At 43.8% G+C, this 11,597-nt stretch overlaps 1 protein-coding gene across 1 annotated transcript; it reads right to left on the bottom strand.

Annotated features, from left to right (window-relative positions):
* Window positions 1-281: 281 nt before the first annotated feature.
* On the bottom strand, window positions 282-10,804 carry TEX29 (testis expressed 29). Its single transcript, XM_019746550.2, has 5 exons — window positions 10,410-10,804; window positions 7,851-7,961; window positions 2,522-2,591; window positions 1,477-1,640; window positions 282-416 (listed from the first exon to the last, which is right to left on the bottom strand). Exons 1-5 carry the CDS (start codon window positions 10,465-10,467, stop codon window positions 376-378), a joined length of 444 nt encoding a protein of 147 aa, XP_019602109.1. The 5' UTR covers window positions 10,468-10,804; the 3' UTR covers window positions 282-375.
* Between the last annotated feature and the right edge of the window lie 793 nt (window positions 10,805-11,597).

The raw sequence follows: 11,597 nt of genomic DNA, 5'->3' as shown, positions 1-11,597 counted from the left end.
GCACAGTTTACTGCGGGGGACGTCCTGATTTCCTGCGACTCTGAGTGCCAATCCCACCCTGTGTAAGTGCAGCCAGGAAAGGGGGCCTCGGTAACATCGCCTGTAAGCGGCCTTGATTCCAGGATCGGTAACAAACAGTGCCATTGAAAATTCAAAGCTTCTAGGTAATGTTCTGCCCCTCTAAAAGCTTTCTCTCTCCTAAGATAAAAATACAGCATTGAATAAAACAACATGAAACAAGAAGCATTTAAAATACCTTTATTTCTGTTTCTCATTGGGTGGTCATTCCATCACACATTTTACCAGTGGTTTCACTAGCAGTACCATTTAATTTGGCTACTTTTGCTAAATCTTCATATTTTCTTTTCATAGATTTCAATCCTCAGTTTCTTCATCATCCATTATTGTCACTGTTGCTGAATTTAAAACAAAAATAAGTGGTTTTTTTGAGTGGACTATTTCAGCAATGTCAAGAAAATGTCATCAAGGTCTGTGAACACATCTGCATGGCATCCAATTGGCCATGGGTTACTCAAAAACAAATGTGGTAGATGGGTCTGTGCTGCCCTCCTCTCCACTCATTCCTGGGAGAGAAACAGCTTCCTGAGGGGAGAAGGGTCTCCACCTCTCATAGCCATAGCCTTACTCCTCAGAAAGCACCCTGAGAACGTGACAGCGTGCCCTGCGGAAAAAGGCTCCTTGCACAGACACAGCATCGGGTAGGGGCGAGCGTGCACAGAGGTTTGGGCAGGCTGCTTCTCCCTGCCTCCTTTTCCCCACTACTCCAGGAAAACCAAGTCTTTGTAACTAATGGATAATAAGAGACCTAAAGAGTGTTCCCATCCAGCATCACCTAAGATTGAGCTGATCATTTGGGATGTTTCTTTCTCTACCTGGCAAGTTGCTGACTTGGTTAAAGCATCAAGCAACTGCTAAGGCTTCCTAAGAGAGTTACAACATGCAAGCAACTTTGCTTCCTAGAAACCAGAGGCGTTGGAAGATTGAGCTGTGGTTCACGTCTCTTTAGCCACGACCACCAGGCTATCAGGGAGCTGCAACAGGAAGTGGTGTTGTTAGGTGCCATTGCCAGGAATCACCTTGATTAAATCCGCAAGTGTCACAGACACACCCCAGCACTGCCACTGCTCCTTACGCTTACACCCACATGGACAGCCCAGCTAGAGAGGGTGGATGACAGAGAGGCAAAGAGAGGGGGAGGAAAAAGTGGAATATGGAAGATGATATTTATGGAAGGAAATGAGGTTTTAGAGCAGGAAGCCCATGCTGAGGGCAGAAACCACCTTACAAACCAGACCCTCCTACTTGGAAAATATAGATTAGAGTATTGTCCAACTAAGAAAACGTGTAATTTTTGTTGAAGAGCCAATACAGCTGCTGAGTGTCTTTCACAGATAAGCGCTCTCCAGGGAATAAAGCTGTGCCATGCCCCAAAGCCAGGTCAATCCCTCATCTTACCATCCTTCCCTTCAGTCTCCCCACTCTTCTGTGACGTTTTGACTGTCGAAACTTTCGATGCCGCCTTCCCACTGGAGGAGGCTGCCTCCTCTTTATCACCGGACTTGGATGACAAAGGTTTTTCTGTAGAGACTCCCTTTTCTCTCCTCTTCTCTTGAACAAGACTGAGGGGAAGAGAGTTTTTATCACAATCAGAGAAATCAAAGATGGAAAACTGTATGGGCCAACCAGTCCTCCACCAGGACGTCACCCCTAAAAACAGCGTTCATGATCGTGAATGTATAAAATTTGTCAAGGTAAATGCTTTGCCTTAAGAAGAGTTCCCATTTCAGTTTCTCATATATGCCATGAACAGACCATCCATATATGGCATCCAGACTCCCAAGGACAGAAACAGGAGTGGGGGAGGTATATGCTGTGTGCAGGTCACAGCCAGGTCAGTCACTCACAATGCCACCTAGTCACACTCAGAGGAGGAAAATGGTTTCTCTTGTTGCTGGACCAAGTGCTTCAACTAATCTCAGTGGCTTTTACTCGTGTCACAGGGAGAGGCTTGTGGTGGAAGCCTCCCAAGTAAGGACGCTGAATTCCAGTCCTGCCATTGGGTAGCAGCCAGCTGCCATGGCCTCGCCACATGTGCACGTCCTCACCATTGAAACAAGAAGGGGAGACAATGTCTGAGAACATGTCCACGACATGACTCTGTCTCAGGATGGAGGGACATGATCAGCGTGGATTGGGAATGTTGGCCAGGGCTCTGGAGACACAGCTGGTGTGGAAGGCCCCTCTTGCTGGTTGTGGGAGGGCTGTGGGGTGAAATGGGACGAGCAGAGCACTGACAGTGTTAGGTGCTCATTACGTGCTGGCTGGTGTTATTATCGAGCTCTGGAAGATAAGCTAGGTCCTTTGGGCTAGCTGGCTCTCATCCATGCCAGGCGCTCCTTGTTGCCCCGACAACACTGAGCCAAGAAGGGGAGTCCTCCCGAATCTCATTCCTCTCCCATAAAAGTTCTGACTGTGAGTTTAAAAGAACAAAATGACTGACCTGTAAATGATGGTGATGATAAAGGCCCCGGCGATGATCACGATCAAGGCAGAAAACACCTGCACGTAAACTGAAACACAATTTTCGTTTATCGCCATGTGGACCCAAGTTATTTACAAAAGGGCAGTCCTCCCCCCCCCCCCCCAAGTCAGGCCACGGCCCTCCACCCTGCCCCTGCTGCGCTTATCAGGCCCAGCTCAGCCCTGAGCACCAGCCTCTCCACCATCACTTCCCTCCTGGGAGCACTTCCTTCCATGGGATTCAAATCACCCGTAGATGGATGAAGCCTCGCGTGAAAGGAACTCAGGGTGGTGGCCATGGCTACCCACACAACACCTGGGGACTATCCCGAGGGGAGTAGTGCAGAGATGGCTCCTTCCTCAGTTCTCCAGGAAACAGCAGCACTGGGCCTCTTGCGATCTGGATACCTCACCCTGCCCCTAACTCCCTGAAAATGGTCCCTCAATACTCAGGTCAGTTAGCCCCAAAATGAGTATAAGGAAAATGCTTTTTCGATGATAGACAAATGCCATGGGTCTGATCTCAAATTTTATTGACTGAGTTTTTAATAACAACTCAAGGCCCTGGTTTGCCCCCATTTTCTCTAAACCACCCCCAACTAAAGAGCTAGAGTCTCCAAGGTGACGGTTAGGGGGTGGTGGCCTCTATTCCCATGTTCCCCTGAGTAGGAGCATCAGGTGGTATAAATTCTCGGCCCCTCTCCACTCCTGGGGAAGGAGTGGGAAGGAGGAGCTGGGTGTGGCCCACCCCCCACCCCCACCCAGGTCTTCTCCTGGCGGATGCAGCATAGGGCTTGAGAAAGTCCACTTTAAATGATGTTGAATGAATTGAATTGAAATGAACAAATAAAGTTCATTTTATTTGTAAGAGTGTATTAGGAGCTTTTAAGGGACAAGAAGATGAACCTCGAATTCGTGAATTCCAGGGAATGGGTATTCTTTAGGTGCCCTTGTGTCTTGGTTCATGAAATTAATTCAGAATTTATATGTGAGTGAAGTCCTGTTAGAGACATATATTTCGACAATGTTTTAGTATTCAATTGTCAGAATATCTTCTCTATCTTTATATGTGCAAGTAGTTTTGGTCCTTGATGTGAAGCTCCGGAGGCAGAGACTGAATCTCTGTGATTCTCTCTGCACAGTATCTGGCTAGAACACTATTTGTTAGAAACAATATGTATGGTTTATCATAAACCATATATGATGATGGATCATTCAGAAATGTCAGGAAAGAAGAAAGAAGAAGGACTCTCTTGGGAAATTCTCCCCCAAATATAGTTAAACAAAAGTTTGGAAATCATCTCAGCAAGCCCCGTGAAGAAAGTGAAGTCAAACACTTAGAAGAAATGACATGTTACATAATGTGCCCTAAGTCAAGACTGAAGAATGAAGGCAAGTCATTCTCTTTGAATTTCCAATTCTTTTTCAAAGATCTAATGCTAATTCCCCAAGTTCATATTCTTAATAATACAGATTATGCCATAACACAATGTGCACTTCAAACCAGCCAATTTAAGTAGTTGGTGAAAGGTTTTCATAACATGGAATTATGTGCACAAAGAACTCATAATACCCTGTCACTGAATACTACAACTTACACAGCACAAAGATTCATTCGCCGTCTTGAATGAGAAAGATGTCAAGGAAATGAAAAATAATTTGAGGGCACAGCGAGAACCCACATATAGGGCTCACTGCCCAGACTCTTCCCGCAGATGGCCCAACCTCTCAAGCTTGAAAGAAGTCAGAAGTTAAGAAAAAGCCTAGCCCACACAATTCATTTATTAAAATTGGAAGGATATGGGGTGGCCAGTTAGCTCAGTTGGTTAAAGCATGGTGCTAATATAATACCAAGGTTGCTGGTTGGATTCCCGCATGGGCCACTGTGAGCTGCGCCCTCCTTAAAAAAAAAGAAAGAAAGAAAATGGAAGGATAGAAATAGGATTAATACTTGCCTCTATGCAAAAATGTCATACCTACTTGTAAAACAGTGGGCCCTCTTCAAGTACAGAAAATTTCTTGAGAGTTTGTGGGGGTTTTTCGGGGTGGCAAGGGATCCTTAAAGACACTAATAGTTAAGTTACTATAAAGAGTAAGACTCATTTTTCAAATAAATGACAGGCATATGGTAATTATATTAATTTAAACAATGTTTGTTATACATATTAACATTTACAAAATGGCCAACTCCATTCTGATGAGAAGGTGCTCAGGGGATGAGACAGATGAGGGAGAAAAAGCAGTTTGGATTTGCATTCTCTTGCTAACTGCAATCTTCCTTGAATGGCCTATTTCCCCACGTCACACTGCTAAGTCTCCATTTCATTGGGATATGAGAAAATTGGGATAATTAATTGCTAAAGACTGTGATCAGTTCTGTGACTTGACTGGGGAACTGAATGTCCTTTACATCTTTATATGTAAAACATTGAAAGAACAAAGTCAATACCTTCGGATTTGAATGTTTTGGGCTTTTAGAAATGGTAAAGTCTCAGAAAAACTAAGTTGCGTAAGTGCCTAGGACACTGGAGTCCTCTAAGAAGCAAAATCCTCTGATGGAAATGAAGTAAGCTAGATTGTAACCATCCGCTGCTTTCCAAATAGTAAAATGGATGTGTCAGATCACCAGTACCACAAAACAGCAACAGAAAGATGACAAGTGCAAAAGGCAGCAAATTATGTCCAAATCACCACCCCGTGCCATGAACTCAGCTCAGGAGTACCAGTCATAGATCCCAGAGAATGAGCTGCTGGAATGTAGCAATATGACAGGCCATTTAACAGGGGGAGACCTGGGACTCAAAAAGAATCTCAAGTAAGATTCTGGCTAAGGTTATGGGTTTTATGATGAGATTGGTGGAGGATAATTAACTCCTTTAAGGAAAAAGCACTGTGTCTTACTCCAACTCTCACTACCCTCAGTACAAATGAACTAGATGTCCATTAAAGCCCAGAATTAACTTTCAGGGTGACATCAGCAAAAATACTAAAGGAAGTCCTTTAGGATAAAAGGAAAGGACACTAGACAACAAACCCACATGAGCAATAATGTGATAAAATCCAACATACTTCCATGACAAAAACACTTAAGAAACTAGGAAGAGAAGGAAACTTTCTCAACCTGATAAATGATATCTAGTAAAACCCATATCTGCCATTACATTTAATGGTGAAACATTTAAAAATCCCCCCTAAGATCAGGAATAAGATGAGGATATCCAGTCACACGGCTTCTATTCACCATTGTAGTGGTGGTTCTGCCAGGGCAACTAGGCAAGACAATGAAATAAAACCATCTAGATTGGTAAGGAAGAAGGAAAACTATTGCTATATGCAAATGATATGATTCTGTATGTATAAAATGCTAAATAAGGAAAAAAATGAGCAAAACTAATAAATGAGTCCAAGAAAATTGCAGGATATAATATCAATATACAAAAATCAATTGTATTTTTATATACTAGCAAACTTTCAATTCTCTTGGCTATACCTAGGATTCTATACACAACCTGAAAATGACATTAAGAAGACAATTCCATTTATAATAACATCAGAAAGAATAAAATACTTGGGAATAAACTTAATAAAATAAACACAAGATTGGTACACTAAAAACTACAAAATGTTGAAAGAAACTAAAGAAAACCTAAATAAATGGAAACACATCCCCTGTTCATAGATCAGAATACTCAATATTATTAAGATGGCAATACCCCTCAAATTATCTACAGATTCAATACAATCCCTGTTAAAAATACAAGATAGCTCTTCGTAGAAATTAAAAAACTGATGTTAACATTCATATGGAAATGCAAAGGACCTGTAATAACCAAACAATCATGAAAAAGAACAAAATTGAAGAACTCAGGGTTCTTTTTTTTGAGAACTCAGAGTTCTTGATTTCAATATTTATTACAAATCTAAAGCAATCAAAATAGTGTGAGAGTTCAGAAACAAACCCTCACATTTATGGGCAATTGATTTTCAACAAGTGTGCCAAGACAATTCAACAAAAAAAGAATAGTCTTTTCAACAAATGATGCTCAGATACCTGGATATCTACATATAAAAGAATGAAGTTGCATCCCTGCCTCACACCATATACAAAAATCAACTCAAAATAGATGAAAGGCCTAAACATATGAGCTAAAACTATAAAACTCTAAAAAGATATCATAGATGTAAATCTTTGGATTTGGCAATGTTTTCTTAGATATAACCAAAAGCACAAACAAGCAAAGCACAAATAGGTAAACTGGACGTCATCAAAACTAAAAATTTTTGTGCTTCAAAGGAGAATGTCAAGAAAGTGAAAAAGTGAAAAGACAACCAACAGATTAGGAGAAAGTAGTTGTAAATCATATATTTGAAAAGGGTCTACAATCCGGAATACAAAGTTCTTACAACTACACAATAAAGACAACTAACCCAATTAAAAATTGGGCAAGGGATTTTAATAGACTTTTCTCCAGAGAACATATACAAATAGCCAACAAGCACATGCAAAGAGAAATACAAATCAAAACCAAGAGATACAATTCATACCCATTACAAAGATATAATAAAAAAGAAAGACAACAAGTGTTGGTGAGGATATGGAGAAATTGGAATCCTCATACACTGCTGGTTAGACTGTAAAATGGTGCAATCACTTTGGAAAATAGTTTGGCAGTTCCTTAAAAATTTTAAAATAGAGTTAATATATAACCCAGCAATTCCACTCCTAGATAAATAGCCAAGAGAATTGAAAACATATGTTCATAAAAAATGTGCACACATATGTTCATAGTAGCATTATTCATAATAGCTAAAAAGTAGAAATAATCCAAATTTCCATTAACTGATAAATAGATAAATAAAAGGTGGCATATTCATACAACAGAGTATTATTCAGCCATAAAAGGAATGAAGCACTGACATATGCTACAACATGATGAGCCTTGAAAACATTATGTAGTGAAAGAAGCCAGATACAAGAGGCCACATATTGTATAATTACATTTATATGAAATGTCCAGAATAGGTAAACCCATAGACACAGAGCCATGGCTGCCAGGGGATGGAAGGAGAAGGGAATAGAACAACTAAATGGGATAGCAAGTCTATCCCAACTGGGAGTGAAATTTCTCTGCTGGCCTAAGTTCCAGCCACAGACCCTCAAAGCCCTCTGCTCCCACTACTGCAGAGGTGTGACTGGGGCACAATACAAAAGGTACATCCAGCATTGGAGACCCAGGGGAAGAAAGCAGGTCATTCCCAAAGCCTCCGTGGCTTCATCTGTACAGGGCAGGCCTGGCTGGGATACTTACTGGGAACTGCTCTTTCATAGCAGACGCCTTTATAAAGGCAGCACCCGAGTTCCTTGCACCGATCTCTGGTGACATTGTAGTCACATATGTCGTACAGAGGAATGTCGCATACTGCAAAGCACAGACACACACAGAGCTGTTATTACTGAGAACACAACCACCCGCTGGAAATTCTACAGAATGTGGGACTTGGAGGGGAAACTTCTGGGTTTGTGTTGCGGGTTTTGTCATGTTTTTAATTATGCATCATACAAATCTTACTTTGAAACTGAGATCTGCAATGAATTAGGTTTCTGAACAAAATAATGTCAAGTTAATTACACAGAATAATGCAGGGTCCTCTAATGATGAAGGAGATAATACATCTCAGCAGAGCCCTCGCCAGGCTCGGCGCTCTACAAAGAAAACAGGAAACAAAGATCTGATACAATAGATATTTAGGAGTTCGGGTTATAATGTGTAATTAATTCACATTTAAGAAGACAGTGAATTATAATTATCAACATGGGCTGAGGATTATTTCAGAATTTAAAAACGGAATCAAAAGGACAGAAAGTTTAATGGCAGTTTTGACCAAAAACAAAAGGAAAGATAATGAATATGCAGCCACAGGAGGTGGCAAGTGACCGTTTTTTTCAGCACAGTGAGCTACTTAACACCTTGCACACTTTCAGCTCTGACATGTGATTCTCCTGACTGGCAACAAGCAATAACCCTGCTGGATGGGGTCTCCTGCCACAAGGAGCCCACCCCACCTTGCTGACCTTCCAGTGAACTCCAGTCTTTTTCCTAGGATTGATTTAATCTTTCAGACTAAGGAATTCCAGAGGAATCCCTGTCCCTCACACACGGCCTTCCCTTTCCCAAAACACACCCACTCCATGTTTGCCAAATAATGTCTCCATGGCCTCCCCTGCCAGTCGGAGATGCAATAGACCTGTGATGGCCCCTGCTGTTGGAATGCCATTGGCGCCACAGGAGCACACAGCCAGACACTTTGAGCAGGGCAGTCAGAGAACGAATGAAATCCCACTGTGAACCTCCTGCACCAACGCCCTCTCCTAAAGCTGGATCCTAGAAGCCAGAGCCCGACTTGCCCGCAGGGAGGAGCAGAGGGAGGCGGGGCAGCTGGAGGGGCCTGTCCTTGGCACAGCTGAACTAGAGTGTCTCAGAGACTGGTCCCAGGTGGCCTGTGGTCACTGAGCTCTCAGTCGCTCTGCACAGTGCCCCTCAGTTTAAGGCAATGGGAACTGTGCTGGATTTTGCTTCCAGTGTTGTCTGGGCTGCAGAGAGCCCCACCTACGTCCCCATCAGGCAGCGAGGATGAGGAGTGCCACCATGCTTGCCTGTGGCTCCCACAGAACTTAGAGTGGATCTGCTGGTGATCCACTGCTCCTGTATGCTCAGGTTGCTCTATGTCATCCAGAAAGATCCAGGGGACCAAAGACCACACCGCTGGCAGGCAGAACTGGGATCCCCATCACTCCTGCTGTGTCCACTCTTGTCCCAGGAATGCAGCTCAGTAGTGCCCCTCACAGAGTCAAGGGGCTGGGGGTTCCCAGAATTGCCCCAGGTAATGGCAATCAGCATGGGCAGGAAGTAATTCATTGAGTGCAGCATACGTTTTGTTCATACTGATTGCTCTCTTTAACGTCACTACACAGGTGAGAAAATCTTGGTATATATTTCCCATTTTGGCTGTCTTAATGGAATATTTTGGAATAGCAGCTGGTCCTCTACCCCCACCTTTGGGGAAGCTCAGTCTCCCCTTCACATCGGAGACCCCTGTGGGCCTCTCTTGCCCTCTTCCTCCTCCTCCCCAGTACTGTGTATTTGTCTGGACCTCCCATGATGTCTCAACGCATTGCTAGTTGCCACACAGAAGAGTCTCCCACGTCTCCAACCCTGGCCAGCCCAGGAACCCCCGAGTCAGTCCCTGTTCCAAGCCAAACAAAAAAACCCAAATTTCTATTCTTTTCCTTCCATTTTTCTTGTCTTTTGTTTCTTACTAAAGTGATGCATGAATAAAAGCTCAGTTGAGAAAAAAATTCAAGTAACATACAAATATCCACCCAATCCCCAATGGTCTCCCTTATCTAGAATTTTTCTCCGAGTGGTTATAAGTGATGGCAATCACACTGTATGTACACACTAACCATGTGCGTGGGTTAGTATCCAACTTCACATCCCGGACACCCAGGACAGAAGTGGGAAAAGGTGACTTTTGCTGTTGAGAAACACATTTTCTTAAACAACAACAAAAGAAATCACTCCTGCCATAAAAATTATCAAGTAGCTGAAGTGTATGTTTGGCTTCTCATATGAAAATATCTTTAACCCTTTAGCCACCTGGGAAATAGTTAAATATATTTCTTATGCTGAAAACCTCAGGTTCAGCGGCTTTTGCAATGACATTTTAAGAAAACGAAGACTTCACAGTACTTTTCTACATTATTTTAAAAAGACAAATTTCTTTGCCTTCTCTTCTAAACCTCGTAACTAATCGTTAGTTAATGCCTTGGGTTGAAACAGGCCCCGACAGTAGTTTTTTCTCATTACCTGCAAATTTCTTCAGGATATGCGAGGGGGACTTTTTGAATTCTGGAGCGTATCTCATTGTAGCAGTCGCAAGATGAAAGACGGGGAGGGGTCAAGGGAACCTGGGAGACACAGCAGTTAGCACAATGGGACCTCCAGGGCAGCCTGCAGTCTCAGTTAGTGCCAGGAATGCAGGTGGCAGGCGACAGCCGACTGGGTCTCACCTGTCAATCGTGTCCCTAGCTCAATCCCCCCGCTGCACGTCTCCCACTGACACTCCAAGTGGACAACTTTTGAATCAAACAAGAAACCTGGCCTCCACTTCCCTCCAGCTGCTCCTGGCCAGTGAAGTGTGGAGCCAGTGGCAGGCCCCGCCCTGCCTGCTGTGATGTCACACAACCCTGTGATGTCACACAGAGGGCAGAGCTCCAATGCTGGATGCTGTAGGGCAGACAGGACAGTCACAGGGTTGAGGAGGGTGGGAGAACCTGAAGGGCAGGCATGACATCAAAAACCTGCCCTCCAGACCCTGCACCCCAGCCCCGTTCCTGTGGGACACCTGCCCCTGTTGCCCAGCCAGGCCCAGCTTTGGAACCAGATGTTTGAGTCCTGCCACTCCCATCCTCACCCCACAGTTCTTGGAGAGCCCACTTTTGCTGGCACTGCTGGGACACAACAGTGAGCAGAGCAGATGGAAGTCCCCACCATCAGGGACTTATATTCCTGTGACAGGAGACAACATAAATGTCAGGTCAGACACAGGCTGTGCAGAAAAGGAAAGCAGAGCACACTGATTTAAGGAACATCTGGAGCAAGGAGTGGCTTTCTGTTTTACACGGGGTGAGCAGGTGGCCTCTGAATTAGACGGCATCTGAGCAGGTCCGGAAGGGAGGGAGGGTGCTATGTGGCCATCCAGAAAACATGCACAAGGCTGAAGGAGCAGCAAGTGCAAAGGCCCTGGGGGGAGGCAGGCACGGCAAATCTGAGAGTCCAGGAGGCCAGTGTGGCTTCAGTGAAGACAGAGACATCACAGAGACTAAATCATGAGCAAGTGTGTAGGTTACTGTTTGGACTTTGGCCTTCCCGCTAAGTGAAATAGGGCACGAAGACAGGATTTTGTGCAGAGGAGAAGCTAAGTTATATTTTAACAGCATCGTCTGGCTGTGTTGAAAATCGACGGTAAGGAGGCAAGAGTAAACTCAGGGAATA

The sequence above is a fragment of the Rhinolophus sinicus genome, linkage group LG04 (genome assembly GCF_036562045.2).
Source record: "Rhinolophus sinicus isolate RSC01 linkage group LG04, ASM3656204v1, whole genome shotgun sequence".
Lineage (NCBI taxonomy): Eukaryota > Metazoa > Chordata > Mammalia > Chiroptera > Rhinolophidae > Rhinolophus > Rhinolophus sinicus.
Note: the sequence above shows the minus strand (reverse complement) of the source record. Positions and strands in the feature narration are given on the sequence as shown.

What these genes read in the sequence shown, in the direction of transcription:
- TEX29 (XM_019746550.2), bottom strand. Translation starts at nt 10,467, where the DNA reads ATGAGATACGCTCCAGAATTCAAAAAGTCCCCCTCGCATATCCTGAAG. An exon ending in TATCCTGAAGAAATTTGCAG is followed by an intron (nt 7,962 to 10,409) that starts GTAATGAGAAAA and finishes TGTGCTTTGCAG; the next exon opens with TATGCGACATTCCTCTGTAC. An exon ending in CTATGAAAGAGCAGTTCCCA is followed by an intron (nt 2,592 to 7,850) that starts GTAAGTATCCCA and finishes ATTGTGTTTCAG; the next exon opens with TTTACGTGCAGGTGTTTTCT.